This window comes from Rhipicephalus microplus, chromosome 3 (genome assembly GCF_043290135.1).
Source record: "Rhipicephalus microplus isolate Deutch F79 chromosome 3, USDA_Rmic, whole genome shotgun sequence".
NCBI lineage: Eukaryota > Metazoa > Arthropoda > Arachnida > Ixodida > Ixodidae > Rhipicephalus > Rhipicephalus microplus.
Window position 1 is genome coordinate 33369688 of NC_134702.1, and position 19974 is coordinate 33389661.

Consider the following 19974-nt stretch of genomic DNA (forward strand, 5'->3'; position numbering starts at 1 on the left):
CTGGCAGTTTTTTCATTTCACAAACTTTCAGCTCTTTCACTGTGGTCATTTCAAGACATCCCTTATTAACTGCAGTACACTCCTTCCAGTCCTGCTGTCATTGCTCGAAGCCCCCATAGAAGTGCTTTTATTTTAAGCACTTTACGAATCTAATATTGTTTTGTTATGTATTGCCACATCTGTAAAGCACCACGTTGCATATGAAGAAGAAAGTAAGTTGGTTGTAGAGATGGTAAATTTTGTTGTGTGTGTAAACTTTTTTCACCATTTTAAAAAGGCAAAGGATATTTTAAATATAGCACAGAATCGCGTTTTTTTTTGCACTTTGGTTTTAGTATGTACTGACAGGGAGGTTCGCCTACGTAATTAAGAAATACCTAGCGGTGATTGCAAGTTCATTACTCTATAAATGAGCTCACTTTGGAACTTTTGAACGTCCATTATTAACAATATCGACTTTTCGGAGAAGCGAATGAACACACCTACGTATGTCTCCTCGACAAGTGTCGGAGCGTTCGCTGACGTACCTGAAAAAAGAAAAAAAAAAGTCATTCAAACCACGCGAACTCGCAAAGCCTTTAGGTAGACAGCACACACCGTGAGTTAGTTTCACAAATTGTAGTCCCAAACTAGCCAAAGCTGCACTTCCCACCATTGTCACTAACGAAACAAACCTACGCGATTCACTTGTAGTTCCTGTGGTATCTGCAAGCAATGTAAAAAAAAAATTACATATCTGCTAAGACAACCACGACGTTTTTTTTAAATTTTTTACATCAAATCGTTCTGAACGCCCAGTGCGTGTTCGAAAACGCTTACATGAGGATCCCGTCAATGCGCCAGATTTCACGCTCGTGAGAGAGCTTGATTCGATGGGTTTGGCTGCATAGGACGGCGACGTCCAAAGATAAAAAGTTAAGGCAGGTGAAGGCGGCATAGGTAAAGCATCAGCACAAAAGGACAAAACTGCAAATGTTCACCGGCACACAAAGGCAACTTACACAAGCTTCCGGTCGTGGTAGTGGACTGTAAGTACCTCTCGGAAACGGTGGACTGCTCGTCTGCGAATCGAAGCAGTTGAAGTGGTCGAGGTCAGGTAATCGAAAGCCTTGATTGATTGATCTGTGGGGTTTAACGTCCCAAAACCACCACACGATTATGAGAGACGCCGTGGTGGAGGGCTCCGGAAATTTCGACCACCTGGGGTTCTTTACTGTGCACCCAAATCTGAGTACGTGGGCATACAACATTTCCGACTCCATCGGAAATGCATCCACCACAGCCAGGATTCAATCCCGCGACCTGCGGGTCAGCAGCCGAGTACCTTAGCCACTAGGCCACCTTGGCGGGGCTAATCAAAGACTAATTACTTCGAAAAAGAATACGCAAGGATACAAAGCGAGGAATTTTCAGCTTACAGAACTGAAAGACACACATGATCGTTTATGTGCATGCCTAACAGGACAAGATAAAATCAATTTGATTTTGCTTCTCAGTCGATGTGTTGATTTTTCCACACCACCTCACTAAAGATTGTTGATTTGATTGATATGTGGGGTTTAACGACCCAAAACCCCCATACGATTATGAGAGTTCCCGTAGTAGAGGGCTCCGGAAACTTCGACTACCTGGGGTTCTTAAGCATGCACCCAAATCTGAGCACACGGGCCTACAGCATTTTCGCCTCCATCTAAAACGCAGCGGCCACAGCCGGGATTCAACCCCGCGACCTGTGGGTCGGCAGCCAAGTACCTTAGCCACTAGATCACCACGGCGGTGTCACTAAGGTCTATATTCACAAACCGACCTCGGCCTTACCTCACGTTTTTCTCAACTTCCTGTACTGTCAACATGCGTTATAAAGGCGCGAAAATGGTAGCAAGGTGAAAGATAAGGACAAGACTTGTTTATGTATAATGGTCTAATTTGTTTATCATGCGTAAGAAAAGTTTAAAACCGATAAGGAAAACTCGAGCAAAGGTTGCGGTCGGTTCGTGAATACGGGCGTAAAGATCGTCTATAGTGCCTCTAATATCGGAGGCACTGCACCTTTAATAACGCTACTTCATGTAATGACGTCACTACGTGGCCTCATGGCGATGCCATACCACGATGACGCCAGTATTTTCAGTGATCTGTAAAGGTACAATGACGTCCATCATGTATGTTTGCGCCAATCGCCCCCGACGGCGTTGTACGCTAACACTGCCGACGTGGGCCGCAGGCGCTGATGGTCGAATTACGCATTGAATGAGCCATCTAAAGCATTCGCCTTAACGGAATAAAATAACCCAACTTCATGCGGGAGTTACGCTAACAGTATTAATACTTTCAAAAACGAGAATAAAAAGGGAGCGGGCAAGAGGAATAGTTACAGAAAAAAAACACATGCTTTCGGGTAGTCCACACAGATAGGGGCCACACTACCCTATCTGGAAAACAGCTCCACTGACACGAAATATCAAAAGCACAGTGATGGACCAGCGACTTCAGTGTAAAAGTTATGGACATTGGGACCTATAGCTTCGCTCCATCCTCAGTATTCACTTCGTAGATCGGCAGCAATCTTTTTTTTAATTATGTAATTAACTCGCTAGCAAACGCTGCTTTCGTCAGCATTAGACCTAGCGTACGAGGGCGCATTTTCGTTCCGTGCGAGTTGCAAGGAGGATTAAAAAATATTGCTGGAGTGGAAATGACTGCCCAGGAGTGAAGCCGTTCCACTGGCAAGATGGCGGCTGTGGCGGCCATCAAAGGCACTTGATCTTTAAAGTGGGCACCATCAGAAAAGAGCATGTTTCCGCCATCTTGGCAGTGGCAAAAGATGGCTTCACTTCTGCTGCAAAGGCATTGCTGGAGCTTCCACTCCAGCAATTTTTCTTTACTCCTCCTTCGTTAGTTGGTATAGTTGACCGTTTCTTGCAGGAAGAGCGTTTTCGTATAGCCCACGCACGCCGTTCGCCCTCCGTCACACCACTGCGGACGCTGAGGTGTTGGCCCTCTCGTGCAACGAAGCAAATGGACTGTCGCCATAGCAGCGGACGACGATGCACGCCGACACACCAAGACCCTGTATGAGATGTTTCGCCCATCAATTTTCGTGGCGACCATAATCCTCAACTGAGACGCAGGGTGGTGGCACTCGCACTTCGGCGTTTCCAAACCGTTTCGTATTTCTCGAGTTAATTTTGGGTTTCGCACGTTGCCGAAGACAATCTATGAGGTCATGTAGGAAAGAGGTCGTTGTTGAGATAAGCTTGGTCAGGTGCGCAACGAATGATTATGTAATAATACTTGTACATCTTTAGAGTAAAAAAAAACTGTGATGTGAATAAGGAGACGCCGTAGTGGAGAGTTCCGGAAATTTCCGCCTCCTGCAGTTCTCGCCTGCACCGTGTTAGGTTTGGCCTGGAGATTCGTCTCTCAATCCCTTCGGCGCCCAGTCTGACAGATGCTGTCGAAGATTTGAGCTATTATCCAGACCAAGCAGCAAGCAAAGGCGAGTCCCCGTCCTTCAAATGCGGACTTTTTTGTCGTCCCTTTAAGCAGCAGCGTGACTGATGGCCTCGGCGACTCATCGGGCGACAGGAAAGCTGGCGTGAGCGGCGCCAGAGCTGACGGCGGAGCGGCGCTTCCTTAATCCTCAGTCAAGTAGCTGACCGGCCGACTGCCTATGCCCGCCTGGCATTGTCCCTGCTGGCCGGAGGAGGAGACGTCGTGTCGCCGCAACGCCACGACGAAAGAGGGCAACAGGGACGGCGTCTTCCTGAAAGAGACCGTGACGGCCACCGCAGATCGCCCCGCTAATTGGGCGAGCTGTGCGGTGGACCCTTTGAAGTATGCGGCCAGGATCGTGGGAACTCTCGACTAACGGCACACACATGACGAGGAAGAGCCCTGCTGGCGCCACCACAGTGCAGTGTTCACGTGGACCGTGCATGCTCGCCCCCCTCACCTGTGTGTGCGTGATTGTTGTTCAACTCGGAGAGGAGGAGCCCGAGAGGGCATAAAACGACGCCGCAGAGTGCTGGACGTCGCTCTGAACTATGTAACGTTCAACCACCACGCTCGTGGGTTGTGAAACCACTAACCCTTCTTTTCTGTAAATATGTGTAAATAGTGTCATTAACCCTGTTTTGTTCTCGTATCCTTCTGCAACTTCTTCCTTCCCATCTCCAACAACCGGTATTGCGGCTGCCACATGCAGGGTTCGATTCCACGACCTGTGGGTCCGCAGTTCAGTACCGTAATCCCTACGACTGAAAGTTCTCACAATAATATTACCTCAGTAACTTTTCATCAATTATTGCGACAGTTGATTGTTCATCATCTTATGTGAGTTACGCTCCGCTATCATATGCCTCTACTTTGTACCAGAACGATCAATTTAGAATTTTTAAAAAGCTCTTTCTGAATATTCGAGAAACCGGAAGGAAAGGTCCGACCTCTTCTCATGCCTCTAGAAAGCAAAAAAGATGCAAATTAGGACCGAAGCTTAACGCAAACTTAACACACTGTAGTGAGGTCTAACTCGCAGATATAAAAACACGACAACCTTACTGCCTTGCAGGACAACATAAATTTCTCACACAATTAGAACTCCAGTTCAGCTACAATGCAGGTTCACACGATCATTGTGAGCAGGTTTTCGCGATGCCGTTGAAACACGATTAGGTAACAGCGAATACAGCTCACCCATGGTAGCCTACTTCTTCTTCTCCTGTCATGGCTATTACGCAATGCAGAGGATCGGAAGATCTGTGGGTAAATGTTCCAATAATTTCATTAGTGTAGTACTCGCATAAGCTAAAAATAGCTATTATAACAGGGTGAAGTACCAATTACTATTATTTATTTATTTAAAAGATCAATTATTTTTCTAAATTTTCTTAGAATGACTAATAAATTCTTCAAAGCACAAGGCAAAACACTCTGTGAGTGTAACCCTGAGTATAGGTGTGAAAAGAACTGATTCTGATATCGTGAGTTTAATCGGAATCCTCGATGACGTGAACCGGTGAGAGGATATAAATTATAGGCTAATGGTTTCTTTTTCATTACCGAAGAGGCACAGAGGGAAAAGTGCTCGGCTCGCTCTATGCATTTGAAATTCAAGGAGGTAACCCGGCCGCGCAATTCGGTCATAGACACATTCATTATTCTCGACCTCAATAATTCACTGCGCCAGGAAAACGAGAGATGCTCACACTCTGGAGACGCTGTCAACACATGTCTCAAAAGCTTTCTTCTAAATATTAGTGTTTGAAAGCTTGCAACTAGGAAGCATGCTGGTAGCAGGAAAACTCGAATGATAGGTGTCAAAAGAGCCGCCTTTGCTGGAAAACAGCAGTCTCGTTTGAACACAAACCTTCGTGACCCGATACCTCCCCCCCCCCCCAAAAAAAAATGTAGACATTGAATGTTAGTGAAAAATAGCACTTTAAAGAGCTTTAGTAGAGGCATTTCACCAGATTGGGAAAATTAAGAGCACAAAGATAATTCATACAGTCGGTGACAATTGCAGCTAGTGTTGGCCATCAATTCAGCTGTAAAAACAGGAATAAGATAAAATTAATGCGATAGCGGTAAATAGCTCGTTGCGCAGAAATTCCGGCATCGCCGTCGTTGGTTGTGAGCGAAAACTCGTCATTGCGTGACCAAAATATCGAGAAGTATAGAAATAAGGAAGTAAAAAATATTGAAATCCGGCTCTGGGTGGGAATCAATGGAATTGCCTTGCCTTGCAGCGGTGCCGCTGCCGCTGCCGCCGCCGCCACGACCTGAGTTTCAACAGCCGAGTGCCTTAGCAACTAGACCACCACGGCGAGGCATAGTTTGAAGCCACTCTGCCTCTACGAAATTCACACACCTGATTGCATCATTAAGACCACGTAGTGAGTTCATATCAAGTTCGAAAATGTTCCATGCACAAGTGTTTGAAGTACGCACTAAGAACAGAATAGCGCTATCGCGTTCAACTCTTAAGGACGAAGCTTAAGGGTACCTAAATTATTTAGGGAACTCAGGGGACGAATTGCAACTCATGATTACGAAGTTAGACAAGCAGAGCAGAAATGTGGGTCTTAAAATTAATCTGCAGAAAACGAAAGTACTGTACAAACTCGGAAGAAAACAGAGCTTCGAGATAGGTAATAGCGCACTTGAATTTGTAAAAGACTATGTCTACTTAGGACAGGCAATAACCGCGGAGCCGAACCGCGAGACTGAAGTAACTAGAAGAATAAGAATGGGGTGGAGCACATTTGTCAAGCACTCAAATCATGACAGGTAGATTGCCACTAACCCTCAAGAAGAAGGCATAAAACAGCTGCATCTTGCTGGTACGACGCAGCGAGCAATGGAAAGTAAAATGGTAGGTGTCACCTTAAGAGACAAGAAGAGATCAGAGTGGATTAGGGAACAAAGGGGGGTTAACGATATTATAGTTGAAATCAAGAAGAGGAAATGGACATGGGCCGGGAATGTAGCGCGTAGACAGGACAACCGCTGGTCATTAAGGGTAACTAACTGGATTCCCAGAGAAGGCAAGCGGATTAGGGGGAGACAGAAGGTTAGGTGGGTAGATCAGATTAAGAAGTTTGCGGGTGTGAATTGGCAGCAGCAAGCACAGGACCGAGTTAACTGACGGAACATGTCAGAGGCCTTTGTCCTGCAGTGGACGTAGTCAGGATGATGATGGTGATGATGATGATGATGTTCACCGGCCATTCTCACAGGACGCACTTAGGAGGAAAGGAGATGTACCTAAAGAGTATGATGATATATTGCAGCAATACATGTTGAGCGGGAGGATTAATTTGTCAGCTTACCCAGGCTGACTAGGAAGACACAGTAACCTTCAGGAAGCTTCAAACAAACGCCTACGTACACGGTATGCTACACCACCGTAACTCACCAACGGAGTACTCGTACATCTGCAAGTACTGCGATGTCACGGACACCCTATACCATGTGGTATGGTGATGCAGACAAAACCTTGGAACCACTTCACTAACCGAAGAGCAGTGGGAGGCCGAGTTATGAGACCCAGGCCTGAAGAATCCGCGAAATCTAGTTCTTCGGGCGCGGGAAATGGCTAAGGCCCACGGCTATCTGGAATAAGGAGGCCACCCACCTTGGGCGCAGAGTGCACTTGTTCAATGTAAAAGTTTATTTCCTCTATTATTTGAAAATGTGTTTCTTGTTCTTGTTCGCCGTCTGGTGTGGCTCATACCCACTTTGGGGGTTCGGTCCTTCTTTGCTGCCAAATGTGATGACCATAATTGCGATTTTTATCATGATGATTGTTCTGGAAGAACAACGAAGATATCTCACGTTTTTGCAAGTCATCGCAGCCACAGGGTCATTTTTTTGCAATAAACGGAGTGTATTACACAAAGATTTGTGCCAATGATTGATGATTGATATGTGGAGTTTAACGTCCCAAAACCACCATATCATTATGAGACGCCGTAGTGGAGGGCTCCGGAAATTTCGACCACCTGAGGTTTTTTAACGTGCACCCAAATCTGAGCACACGGGCCTACAACATTTCCGCCTCCATCGGAAATGCAGCCGCCACAGCCGGGATTTGATCCCGCGACCTGCGGGTCAGCAGCCGAATACCTTAGCGACTAGACCACCGTGGCGGGGCATATTTGTGCCAATGTAAAATGTTCCATTACTGAAAATTCACAATTAAAACTACTTTAATATTTCTCTGGAGCAGTGGGATGTAGTCCTATTGAACGTATAATAGAAAAAAATGACCGCAGTTTGCCGAGTGGGAGCACTGGTCAGCATGCGGAGCATATATGTTCAAGTGCGACAAATGTGGTTTGTAATTTGCGACAAGCGTGTGTGTTATGAGTGAACACGAGTGAACATGAGTGAACACGCACGCACGTAAGCTGCGAAAGACGATGTTTATTGATGAGACACTTTGAGTATTTAGAGCAAGATAGCTTTATGGTGCGTGAAGTGAAATGTGAGTGGGTCTGGTTGCAGCGGTCGAAGGTCCAAATTTGCAAATACGTGGTCGATGCACGTCCCGCCAACTGTGGTCAGATGATGTTTGCCGTCGTGCATTGCTCGTTTCAGCGAGTGCCGTGACTCCATGTAGTCGACCACCCAATCGTCCTTGATGAAGTCGACTTTGAAGTCACCAACTATCATGAAGGGTCGTCGTTGCGCTTGTTGTTTCAGGTATTCTTCCTCGGCTTCGTCGACGTACTTCTCCACGGCGGCACGCGATAGGTTGGGCGCGAGGTACATCGTCATGACGTCGACTCCGCATACGCTAGCGACGCAGTGCTCACCGTTGGCGCGTTGTTGAGCGCCAAGCTCGACGCTGACGATTCCCGTTTATGAGTATACGAGTATGAGTACGTGGCCTTGCTCACGGATCGCAAACGTCGACGTTTGCGTTCCGCATCGCGAGCTCCTCTCAGCGTGGCCTTGTCCACGGACGAAGTGTCTTCGGAATTGCTTGCGGTTCCGCCAACACATTGGCTGAAGCTATTGAAAGGGACGTCAGCAACATCGGGCGTGGAGCGACCGCACAAACCAACCGACGAAGGGCGGCGCGCCCCGAAACTCGGTTATTTATAGCGAGCGCCAGCCCCAGCCTGCGCAAGCGCGCGTTAGCATACAGCTGGCGCACGTAAAACTAAAGGTCGCTCGGTGCACAGCGCGCTGTGTTGAGAGGAGGAAGGGATGCACAGATGGCTGGCGGAGGAGGGGATGCTGCGGACGGCGACGGCGCATCACTAGCCTTAGTAAAACATGCTCTGCATGTAAAAAATTATGGAATGCGAAGCAGCAGCGGTGCGCACGACGTTGACCCGTTTGAAACGGGTGTCGACGCAGGTGCCGGAAGAACGGCTTGAAGCGAAACTAGGTGTATCGTTTACTCGAATATTTGTTTGTTTGAGACCCAAAGGCAGAGAGATGGGTTGGCTTTCATGTAAGTTTCATCACTGATATACCAGCCGAAAGAGCAGACAGATTAATTCACGCGTCCGCGGCAGCCGCATGGACGCAGCCTGCTAGCCGTTTGCAGTAGCAGGTGACGTCCGTACGGCTGCTGCAGACTTGCTTCTAAATATGTCTAGTGCTTCCCCTCGACGCGAGCTTGAGCGTTACGGGCGGTGGAGATGTGAAGTAAAAGAGAAGGCTGTTGCGGGCGGGCGGAGGAGCCAGCAGCGGCTACAGGTGAAACAGAGAGCGACGCAAACGTGCAGCTATGACATGACCTACTTTGCACCACTCCAGCACCTGTGGCGAGGAAGTTTGTGCAAACGCACGTGTCAGCGTTACACAGGCTGGTCAAATAGCTGCTTCGCATCTAAAAAAACTGAGGCCTCCGCTCACTAGTGGTGCTACGCCCAATGAAAACGCAGAACTGCATCGCCTGGCGAGCTTTTCTTTATCTTCGTTTGTTTGTTATTTTCAAAATTTGGCTCATACACGCTCGGGGGGATTGGCCAAGAAAGCGTAAAGTACTTTTCTTGTGAGCATTACAACTATCTTTAAGAATGAATTTATGTTAAAATATAACTAATGCGAAAAAAGCCACGAAGAGAGAGATAGAGAAAGGGGGGAAATAGGAAAGTAATTTCAGAGACTTCGATATTTCAGATTGAGATGACCACACAACTGCGTTTACTTCACCTAACCATTCATAGTATATGTTAAAACACTTTTTGATGATACACAGTAGTACTTATTTCTTCGGGATTACAATAATTGACTGATATGTGGGGCTTAATGTCCAAAAACCATCATATGTTATGAGAGACACCGTAGTGGAGGGCTCCGGAAATTTCGACCATCTGGGGTTCTCTAACTCGCACCCAAATCTGAGCACACGGGCCGACAATATTTCTGCCTCCATCGTAAATGCAGCCGCCTCAGCCGGGATACGAAGCCGCGACCTGCGGGCCAGCAGCCGAGTGCTTTAGCCACTAGACTACCAATGCGAGGCTCGGGATTACAATAGGATACGTTTATATGTCAAAAGGAATCTAAAACTGCATTCTTTCTTTCCTTTTCTTTGTCTACACACGATTTCCTGAAGCGGGAGATAATCTGTTTTCTTTTTAAATTTTGTTTTACTTTGATTTTGCATTTCCATACTCTTTGCTTTCTAAAATTTGTCTTCCTCTTTTTTTCTTTATCTCGATACCTTTTGTTCTGTTACTCATTCTATTGACCATCATAATTACTGCATCTGATGATTGATATGCGAGGTTTATCGTCTCAAAAGCACCATATGATTACGAGAGGCGCCGTAGTGGAGGGCTCCGGAAATTTTGACCATCTGGAGTTCTTTAACGTGGACCCAAATCTGAGCACACGGGCCTACAACATTTCCGCCTCTATCGGAAATGCAGCCCCCGCAGCCGGTATCTGATCCCGCGACTTGCGGGTCAGCAGCCGAGTACCTTAGCCACTACACCACCGCGGCGGGGCTAATTACTGCATCTCACGCTGGGCGAATCGGCGCACGTGTTCTGGGAGCGAAACAAAACAAGACGACGAAGGCAGCGCGTGCTGCTTCACTGACGTAATTTTTATTCACTGTGCGCGGCCTAAACGTCAGCTTAAACAACCCCGCTGATAAAATCCGCTGTAATCCAATTTTCTGTAATGGACATGAGCCATCAGCAGAGGATAAATTGATTAACCAATCCACCGTTGCACTGGTGTTCATCCTATAATCACCATGGCACCCGAACACTATGCGGCCTAGTCCACTCACCATTACGAATGTTCCACCATACGGCAAGTTTTGACGAGCAGGCGAGTCTATAGTCCTTAGGGCGTGGCCGGCGCCATAAGGATGGTGCCTGCCCAAGGAGGGCAGGCACAAGGCAGGCACCATCTTGGATCGAGGACACTGCTCGCTTCAGTCAGAAGCGTCATATGAGGTTTTGTAAAGCTTAATACCGACCGTAATTTTTCTTATTTTATATCGTTTCGATAAATAAACATCTATTACTCGTCCTCTACAGTAAACCATTCGTATATAACCTGCAAACTCTAGAATTGTCGTACCTACATAAAATTAACCATATAATTACTAACATCCGTTATTTATTAACTTCGCAGGTGCTCCTCGCCAAGTTTCTCTCTTCATTGTCCCTTAACGACACCACAGTCTCGTGCTTCCTGCAGCGCATGTTCTTCAAATTTTCCTCAAGACGAGTCATCACTGTTATCCACTCTCTTGTCATACAATAAAACACAAGACTGTATATTGTCCCAATTGTACGCGAAGGAAAACTTGTGGCACTGTGATGTAAATTGAGCCAATATGACACGTAGATAACAAACATAAGAAAGGGGGATGTGCCATGAATTTGTTGATAGCAACAGTCCAGATGGGCAATGCGGCAACACCCAGGAAGCACTCAATGGAAATGTCTTAACACTGGGAAATGGTGCAACAAACGATTGTCGAATGATGACGAAAAAAATTGAAGTACAATAGATCCCGAAGTGTGTTCGCTAAAGCCTCTGGTCATTCGACTGACTATGCCATGACTAAGCGTCAGCGCACCATCACATGATTGCTGAGAGAGTATGAGGGGGCACGCACGGGCGGATGGTCAAGCGCCACCGCTGTATCATCATGCTATTGCTGAGAGAGTGTAAGCATAGATGTCACAGCTGGCACCGTTCCAGGGCATGAACGGACGGACTGGCGGAAGCCACGAGTTTAAGCCATTAAAGGCTTTTCGCTTCAATGCAACTTGAAATATGAACAAGCCCGCCATGTCACGCTTGCCTTGTAGTATGGGCCAGTTGAAACGTGCGTGGCATTCACTGGACATCGATAACGCCAAAGATGCAGTGGAACAAGAAAATTTACTTGGTAAGCATCATGCCTCAAGTGATTAATTCCACAAAAAAAAAACAAATTACGTGTAGGCAAGTAGTTTGGATGAACACTGCTAAAGAAACATTGATGCCGCGACTAATGCGTATTTTATATTGGTGCGCAAATATTCGAAACTTTCAAATAAAGAATCCAATATGCGCTACTCGATTCGAGTAAGTAATCTAATAATCCATATTCGAAATACCGAATATTTTTTCAATATATTTTTGACTAGTAGGGAACGATGAAAGATGCTCAAAAGAACGAGACGTCAGAGCAGCGAGGAATACCTTTTTGTATTCTCGTGTTCTAATTACCCAGATTCATGCATGTAGCCCGTAAACTTTACTATTTACGCTGATTCAGTGCAGGACCAAAACATTTTTTTTATTAAACCTTGCGTCGCTGAACTGACAGGGTCATGAATCCACCTTCTTCGCCATGCCATTTATGATTTCAACTCATAAAATAGCTAAAAGTGCTTTCTTTATTCTTGTATCTAGCACTGCATACATTTTTTTCGAGCTTGCAGTTACAAAAAGTAGTTTCTACTGTGTACGTGTTTGTCTCTGTTCAAATACTGTTACAATAATCACAATGTTGTAAACTTCTTGAACTGTTTCTATTATTGTTACCTGCCAGTGCTTGGCTGCATTGATAATGATTGCCTCCATATTCGACAACTGTTCGAATGGTATTCAATTTCTATGTTCGGCTCAGCTTCATCGCTATTCTATTAATATTTGATTGGTTAAAAAGTGCACTTATAGCACACCCCTAGAATTAGTTCGTATTTGCTCTTTAAACTCAGTGCGTAAAAGTATACACACGTCAACGTCCACAGGTCTTGGGCTTGTGCGTCAAGGTACCTTCACTTCGCTTCGCGAAGTCATGGTACTTGACGCACAACTTGAAGCCTACTTCAAGTTGTGCCTACTTCCGTTGGCCTACTTCAAGCCCAACTTGAAGGCACTTCAAGTTTACGAAAGGTTTCTCTCACGTACTACAGGATAACCATGCACGTCTTGCGAGCACAAACTGCTTCGTTGTATATCAATCAAAAACTATACATATCGTAGAAGTCAGTGCCGTAATACTAAAGGGAGCAAAAAAATGTCCCCCATATCAGGTTTCAAATATTTATATACCTCGTCCACATCACTCAATTAATTCATATCATGTTGCTTCCTTACAAACATCTCAGGTATACAAGATAAGTGTGCAATTAGGGAATATTTGTTCGAATACAGTTGAACATACCGTCGCTTGTCTTAAATACCGGCACGAACCAACCTGTTCTATCGCCACTCGCCTAAACTCCTAAACATGTGTTCTGGTACATGATAGAAAGTTGCGCGATGAACACAAAACACCTGCAGCACAATGTTGCACATGTGGGCACCGGTCAGTCTGAAGCACACAATGCATGTCGCAATGGTCGGCTTTGAAGACGTCACTGTGATAGCAAAAATAAAGCAAAATCACTGCGTAGGGCCAGTCGGAACGTGCGTGGCGTTCACAGGGCCGAGTGTTGAGACCTGGTTGGTGGAAGGTGCCTCACTGCTAAAGAAGATCGTGCCCAGGGTGTTCATGGAGGCGATCGTGACAAGTACGGCTGTGCACTTGAGAAAAACACCATAAGCAAGCTGAAAAAAGAAGGTCATGGTTTTGCATGAGAAAAACAAATGATGCGATAGCAAGGAAAAAAAGAGACTCGAAATTTTTATATTGTGCAAACCTAGCAGCCGATTTCTTTTAACACCCAACCTCAAGAAACCCAAAGAAGCGCCGACGCAAGTTAACGAGACTCATGTAGCGAGCGAAGTGACTTTCGTGCCATGTATCGCTTCAACGCAAAGCCCAGCTGGACATAGCAAGTACAAAGTTTGAAGCCGTATTTTCATCCCTGCCAAAATATAGAGCATGCTTTACCGCACCCGGCTGGTCAAACTTCGCAGTTTCTGTCGAGGGGTCGAAGAGACCCCCCTCCTCCTACTTATTTCATGGGCCCTTCACGGAGCTAAACACGGCAGACGCTTTTCGTCTCCGCTTGGTCCGCGATCACCGGCTGTCTATCACTCTCTCATTTTGCACAAGAAAAAAAAACATACGACACCTTTAGGCGATGTTCTCCACTTGGACTTTATACAGAACGTCACGGCGACGGTGACGGCGACGCCAACGGCGACAATGCGCCATGAGATGTCGGTATAATTGCTACCAGAGTGTAGGTATATACATTGTCACGGATAAAAAACATTTTTGAGCTATAGAGATTCATCTGGGGTGCTTCGTAGGTTTACAAAGCCTCCGGCAAGGAAGCCGTTTTATATACACGCATGCGCGCACTGACTCACGGGTACGTGGACACGCACACACAAGAACACAAAAAGAAGAAAAACTACATTCTGTGCATAAATCTTGAATGTATAACGGTCGCACGTGTTGCACCTTACCATTTTGGCGCAGTGTAAGTTGAGGTATTCACGCATGATAAGCAGCGGTACCGAGACGGGCACCATCACGTTGATCGAGGCGGCCAGAGTGACAGGAACCACGTAAAACACAGCGGAAGAGTTGGTCACCACGGCCTGCAAGCATGCGTTGTCCTCTACACGTCGGTCGTGCGTTGCAGTCATGTGAACTTCAGGGGTGCAGCAATTTACTTATGGACTATACAGAGACACCGGTGATATCGAAGCCACATTTGCGATTTACTTATTTGTGAATAAACTTAAGCAACCAAGTCTTCAAAGCTTGTGACTTCTGGCTTTTTTTTTTTCATTTGAATAGGACCACGCCTTACATCATGAAATAACGAAGTGCTCAATTAATAGACTAACAACAACAAAACTGAGACCAGAATATGCGCATAAACGAGGTTATATGCAAGCTTCTTCTCACGTAACAGTATGATGTCATACTGTTACGTGAGAGTATGATGTCATACTGTTACGTAACAGTATGATGTCATACTGTCCTGCATGTCAGACGTACTCTCTACAGATGAACGTTGTCCTTGTAATTATTGCGCGAACCAAATCTATGCATAGGAATTCGATATCTGTGAGGACAGAAAATCCAGATAACTCAACGCTACTAAGGCTGCGCCGGACATGTGATAACAGACTCGAGTCAGCCCGAGTCCTGCTGCAACAATTCAGCCCATTTCGCGAATATTCAGTCAACATTTTTTTTTCAAAAAGTTCGAGCTTCCGCCTTTCTACTCTGCAGTTAGCCACGGTGGTCTGGTGATTATGGTAGCAGGATTGAATCCCGCTGCATTTAGAAGGACTTGTGAAGAATGCTAGAGGCCCTTGTGCGTAGATTTAGGTGCACTTTAATAAACCCCAGGCCATCGAAATTTCCATAGCTCTCCACTGCGGTGTCTATCATGAGTCATAACCACAACGTAGTTTTGTCGGGCCATGAAACGACAAATCTATATCTCCACCCGGCATATTCGACAAAGAAATTCAATCGGAACGCGTTCGTACGTTGGACACGTTAATCGCAACAAGCTGTCCTTCATTGGCCTTGCTGATACTACTGGCTTGTACTCACTACATGCACGACGACTGGCGTAAGCACTTTGCCGAGTGTGTCACCAATGACTATTTCAGACAGCAGGGCCGCCATGCTGGACAGGATGAATTGGTTCGCATTTGTCGAGCGTCGAGTCCAGAACTGATCATCCACCTGGTCCAGTAGTGTCTGGACGAGCCGGTATTTCTGCATGGATGAGGGTCGCAGCCTCGATGCCGGAGCATGAATAAAATTCCTATGCCCGCAATATGTACTCACATTCCAGATATACGATCGCAAGTCCAGATATACCTTATTAGACAGCTGAAACAGTACGCTGCCGCGTGACTATGGCGGATGAGGCAGTCGAGTCTCGTCTAATTGATTTCAAATCGCCATGTCACAATTTCAGCACTTGATCCCCCCCCCCCCGCCCATGAGTTAATCGACTAGCATTAGGACTTTCTCTGACATGCGTTGCTGAGTTCTCAATCGGGTCACGGGTTCATATAACTGATTGGGTTCCATTACTAAAAGCCTACAACCTGAGCTATCTGTAAGTAAATGGGTTCAATTCATGGGCACAGAACTGCTTTTTTAGAGATACTGATAATAAAGCTCGTACCGGTATGCAGGCCCCTTGGGACTCGTTCACGTACGAAATGTTTGACTGGACGAATGCTTTTTTTTTCTCATTTGCAGCTCCCACTAATTTGCCTTCATTGAAACATCACTGAACGTGGAGCGTTCTTCAGCAGTTTTAATAGGATCAATTGACTGAATCGAGGTTTACTGTTTAAAGTGCGCCACTGTTTATACATGGCGCTGCCAGCGCTACAACTTTAAAAGAACAGTGACAAAGTTTCGAAGGTAAGGTAATGGGTCAAGATGCATATGTACACATACACAACATATCTAAAAATATCAAGGGTAAATATAGCCTAGAACATATTCAAACTTCATTTTAAGGTGCATGCCGCACGGCTGAGTGAGATGCGGAGCCCCTGGCGACGCCCCCGCATCCATGTGGGGTCCGCATAAACAAACCTACGTCAGATGTTTGTGTTGTCTGGCGAATGTGTTGTCTGGTGGTTGTCCCGCTAAGCGCACTGTTCACGACACAGTTTCGCGTGGTCACGTGGCCAACTAGGTTTACCTAGATATCGTAACCACTCCTACCAATCTCGGTGCTCTTTGAAACCGAAAGCACGACTGGGCACTGTAAAAAGCATCTTTGAATAATTAACCACCGCTCACTCAGGAAAACAAGGGGTTGCAGTCGTGATAAGAGGTCACAACCTAGCTTGATTGATTGATTGATTGATTGAATTATTGATATGTGGGGTTTAACATCCCAAAATCACCATAAGATTATGAGAGACACCGTAGTGGAGGGCTCCCAAACTTTCGACCACCTGGGGTTGTTTAACGTGCACCCAAATCTGAGCACACGGGCCTACATTATTTCTGCCTCTATCGGAAATGCGGCCGTCATAGACGGGATTAGATCCCACGACCTGCGGGTCAGCAGCTGAGTACTTTAGCCACTAGGCCACCGCGACGGGGCGTGACAACCTATCTCTTGCAACAAAAAAAAAAACAAGGTGCAAAAAATTTTGTGTCAGTGCACCGCTAAAGAATTGAAACAATTTTTCCAGTCTCTGCACCACGAAAAAAATGGGGGGGGGGGGAGCAGAAAGGAAGGAGAAAAATGAAACCGGCACCCGATTAAGATCCTGGCAATGAAAAAAAAATAATTTAGTTGCTATCGATAGTTGTAGCTTCCTCTTTCCGCGACTCGCACGTACCAAAGAATTTTCTAGAAAGCCCACAAAAGCGGTATGATCATCATCGTCAGCCTGACTACGCCCACTGCAAGACAAAAGCTTCCCGCCATTAAACGCGATCCTGTGCTCGCTGCTGCTACTTTGCACCCTCAAACTTCCTAATCTTATCTGCCCACCTAACTTTCTTCCTCCCCTCACCTGCTTTCCTTCTCTGGTAATCCACTCAGTTACTCTTATTGACCAGCAGTTATCCCACCTACGCGCTACGTGCCTGGCCCATGTCCATTTCTTCTTGATTTCAACAATGATATCTTTGATTGATTTGTGGGGTTTAACGTCCCAAAACCACTGTATGATTATGAGAGGCGCCGTAGTGGAGGGCTCCGGAAATTTCGACCACCTGGAGTTCTTTAACGTGCACCCAAATCTGAGCACACAGGCCCCAGTTGTTCCCTGACCCACACTGATCTCCTCTTGTCTATGAAGAATACTCATATCATTTTCCTTTCCATCACTCACTGGGTGGTCCTCAATTCAGGCTGAACCCTCTTTGTGAGCCTCCAGTTTTTTCTCCGTAGCAGCGGTATATCCTATTCAAATCAAAATGTCGTACAATAGCACATTGGTTGTTCCTCATACCTCGACGACCCTGCTGAGAGCCGTGACGCAGCCCAGCATGATGATCACATTCCAGGGCATGCGAGCGCAGATGGCCTCCCAGCAAAGCATGCGGTGCGACCAGTAACGACGGCGCGTGAGGCCCGGCATCATGCTCATCCCGACCACCGAAAGTCCGAACAGGGGACCCTCAAGGTAGCTGCGTGGCCACGCACATGCGTTTGAAAGGCGAATATCAACTGTTTACGGCCGTCAGTGCTTCCACTAGGGCTTTTGCGCGCCACAGTGGGAAACCCACAACGGCAAACCAAATGGCAAATCACAACAGCAAACTAAAACGGCAAACCGCAACGGCAAACCAAAGCGGTAAACCAAAGCGATAAACTGCAAAAGGCAGGAATATTTCAGTGTATATTCCACTCAACTAGTAGTTACATGTCAAGTGAGCAAAATGTAGCTTTTTGTGTAGGCGCTGCTGTCATCAGGCTGTTCTAGCTCAACCTCGAGAATAATCATCTGTTACAATCCTCGTATTTTCAATCCCAGGGAACCTGAGCTAATTATACAACATATTAATATTTCATAGCAGAAATTCTGAAGCAGTTTCAATTCATTGTGTTAAAAAGATAAACTTCAAAGTGGGAGGGGAGCACTTAAAGGGGCTGTCCCACGAGCCTTAACACAAGGGGGGTGTCACGACCCTCCTGACCCCGCGGGGTTTACATCAGGGATAGCAACACCCGCAATAGTGGTAAGAATAATAGTAATAATGTAACGGGGAGTATTTAATAGGTTAACACCAGTTGGGCTAACACTGCACACAGTGTGCAAGGATGCAGGACAACAGGGCAGTCTAGACACAGCCCCACAGCAACATTGTCGTCTTCGTTCCTTCTGCGTCATTTCTGCACCCGTGCCTGAGGTACCTTTTTATACCCGTGACATTACTCCGGCCGGCAAAGTACCGTCCCGGTGCCTGCTGTTATTATAAGGACGGGCCACTGTGATAGAGCTTCAGGCGAGAAACATGCACAATGTCACTTGATGTAACAGTGGGGTTCCTAGTAGGAGAAATTTTATAGGTGACAGGTGTGACTTCACGCAGAGCTTGGTAAGGCCAAACGTATTGCGATAAGTTTCTCGCACAGGCCGACACGATGGTATGGGAGACACGGTAGCATGAGAGAGTCCGGAAAAAAATCGACATCCCTATGTCGGCTGTCGTAGAGCTACTTTGGAGCTATCTGGGACGATGAGAACCTAGCGCGGGCTGATGTACATGCAATCAGAGCACGGGGGATGGCATCTTGTGTGTACGAAGTGGTGGACGGAAGGTCATGCGCAAGCAGGGTATCGAAAGGTAGTAAAGAATCACGGCCAAAGAGAAGATAAAATGGTGAGTAGCCAGCAATCTCATGACGCGACGAGTTGTAGGCGACGGTTATGAACGGGAGGGCACTGCCCCAATCGGTGTGGTCGTCAGAAATATACATAGCAAGCGTGTCCGTCCGTGTGCAGTTGAGACGTTCAGTAAGTCCGTTAGTCTGAGGATGGTAGGAAGTCGTAAATTTGTGCCGCATAGCACAGTATCTAAGGAGGTCGTCAACCACAGGAGACAGGAAGCAGCGGCCATGGTCCGTGAGTAGGTTAGAAGAAGAGTCATGCTGAAGGATGATGCCATGAAGTAGGAAATCTGCAACGTCCGTTGCACAGCTGTTCGGTAGCCCTCGAGTAATTGCATAGCGAGTGGCATAATCCGTAGCTAATGCTAGTCATTTGTTTCCCGTTGCCGATGTTGGGAAGGGACCTAACAAATCCAAACCCACAAGATGAAACGGCTCGGCTGGGACTTCAATAGGTTGAGGGTGAACGATAGGGAGAGACGTAGGCTTCTTCTGATGCTGGCGCAGATCACGCACTGCAACGTGGCGGCGAACGGAACGATAAAGGCCCTTCCGAAATACCCGTTGGCGGACGTGGTCATAGGTTCTGGAGACACCTAAATGTCCGGAAGTTCGGGCGTTGTGAAGTTCTTGCAAGATGTCCTTGCGCAGATGACGTGGGACGACGAGCAAAAGTTCCGCGCCATCGGGCTGTAAGTTGCGGCGGTACAAAATGTTTTCTTGAAGAAAAAATAGGCTCAGTGAAGGGTCTTTATGG

At 46.5% G+C, this 19974-nt stretch overlaps 1 protein-coding gene and 1 long non-coding RNA gene across 2 annotated transcripts in view; both read right to left on the reverse strand.

The window, feature by feature from the left end:
* Nucleotides 1–473: 473 nt before the first annotated feature.
* On the reverse strand, nucleotides 474–1349 carry LOC142802760 (uncharacterized). The gene is made up of 4 exons (XR_012893985.1): nucleotides 1002–1349; nucleotides 820–882; nucleotides 679–705; nucleotides 474–527 (listed from the first exon to the last, which is right to left on the reverse strand). It is a non-coding gene; the product is annotated as an uncharacterized LOC142802760 (long non-coding RNA).
* Nucleotides 1350–12245: 10896 nt separating this feature from the next.
* The window catches only part of LOC142803673 (uncharacterized), a 64350-nt gene continuing 56621 nt past the window's right edge, over nucleotides 12246–19974 (reverse strand). Inside the window, exons 9-11 of the mRNA XM_075889213.1 lie at nucleotides 17836–18013; nucleotides 14341–14475; nucleotides 12246–13530 (exon numbers count right to left, since the gene is read on the reverse strand). Of these exons, the coding sequence (XP_075745328.1) occupies nucleotides 13366–13530; nucleotides 14341–14475; nucleotides 17836–18013 (478 nt within the window). The 3' untranslated portion in view covers nucleotides 12246–13365. The remainder of the gene's footprint in view (nucleotides 13531–14340; nucleotides 14476–17835; nucleotides 18014–19974) is intronic.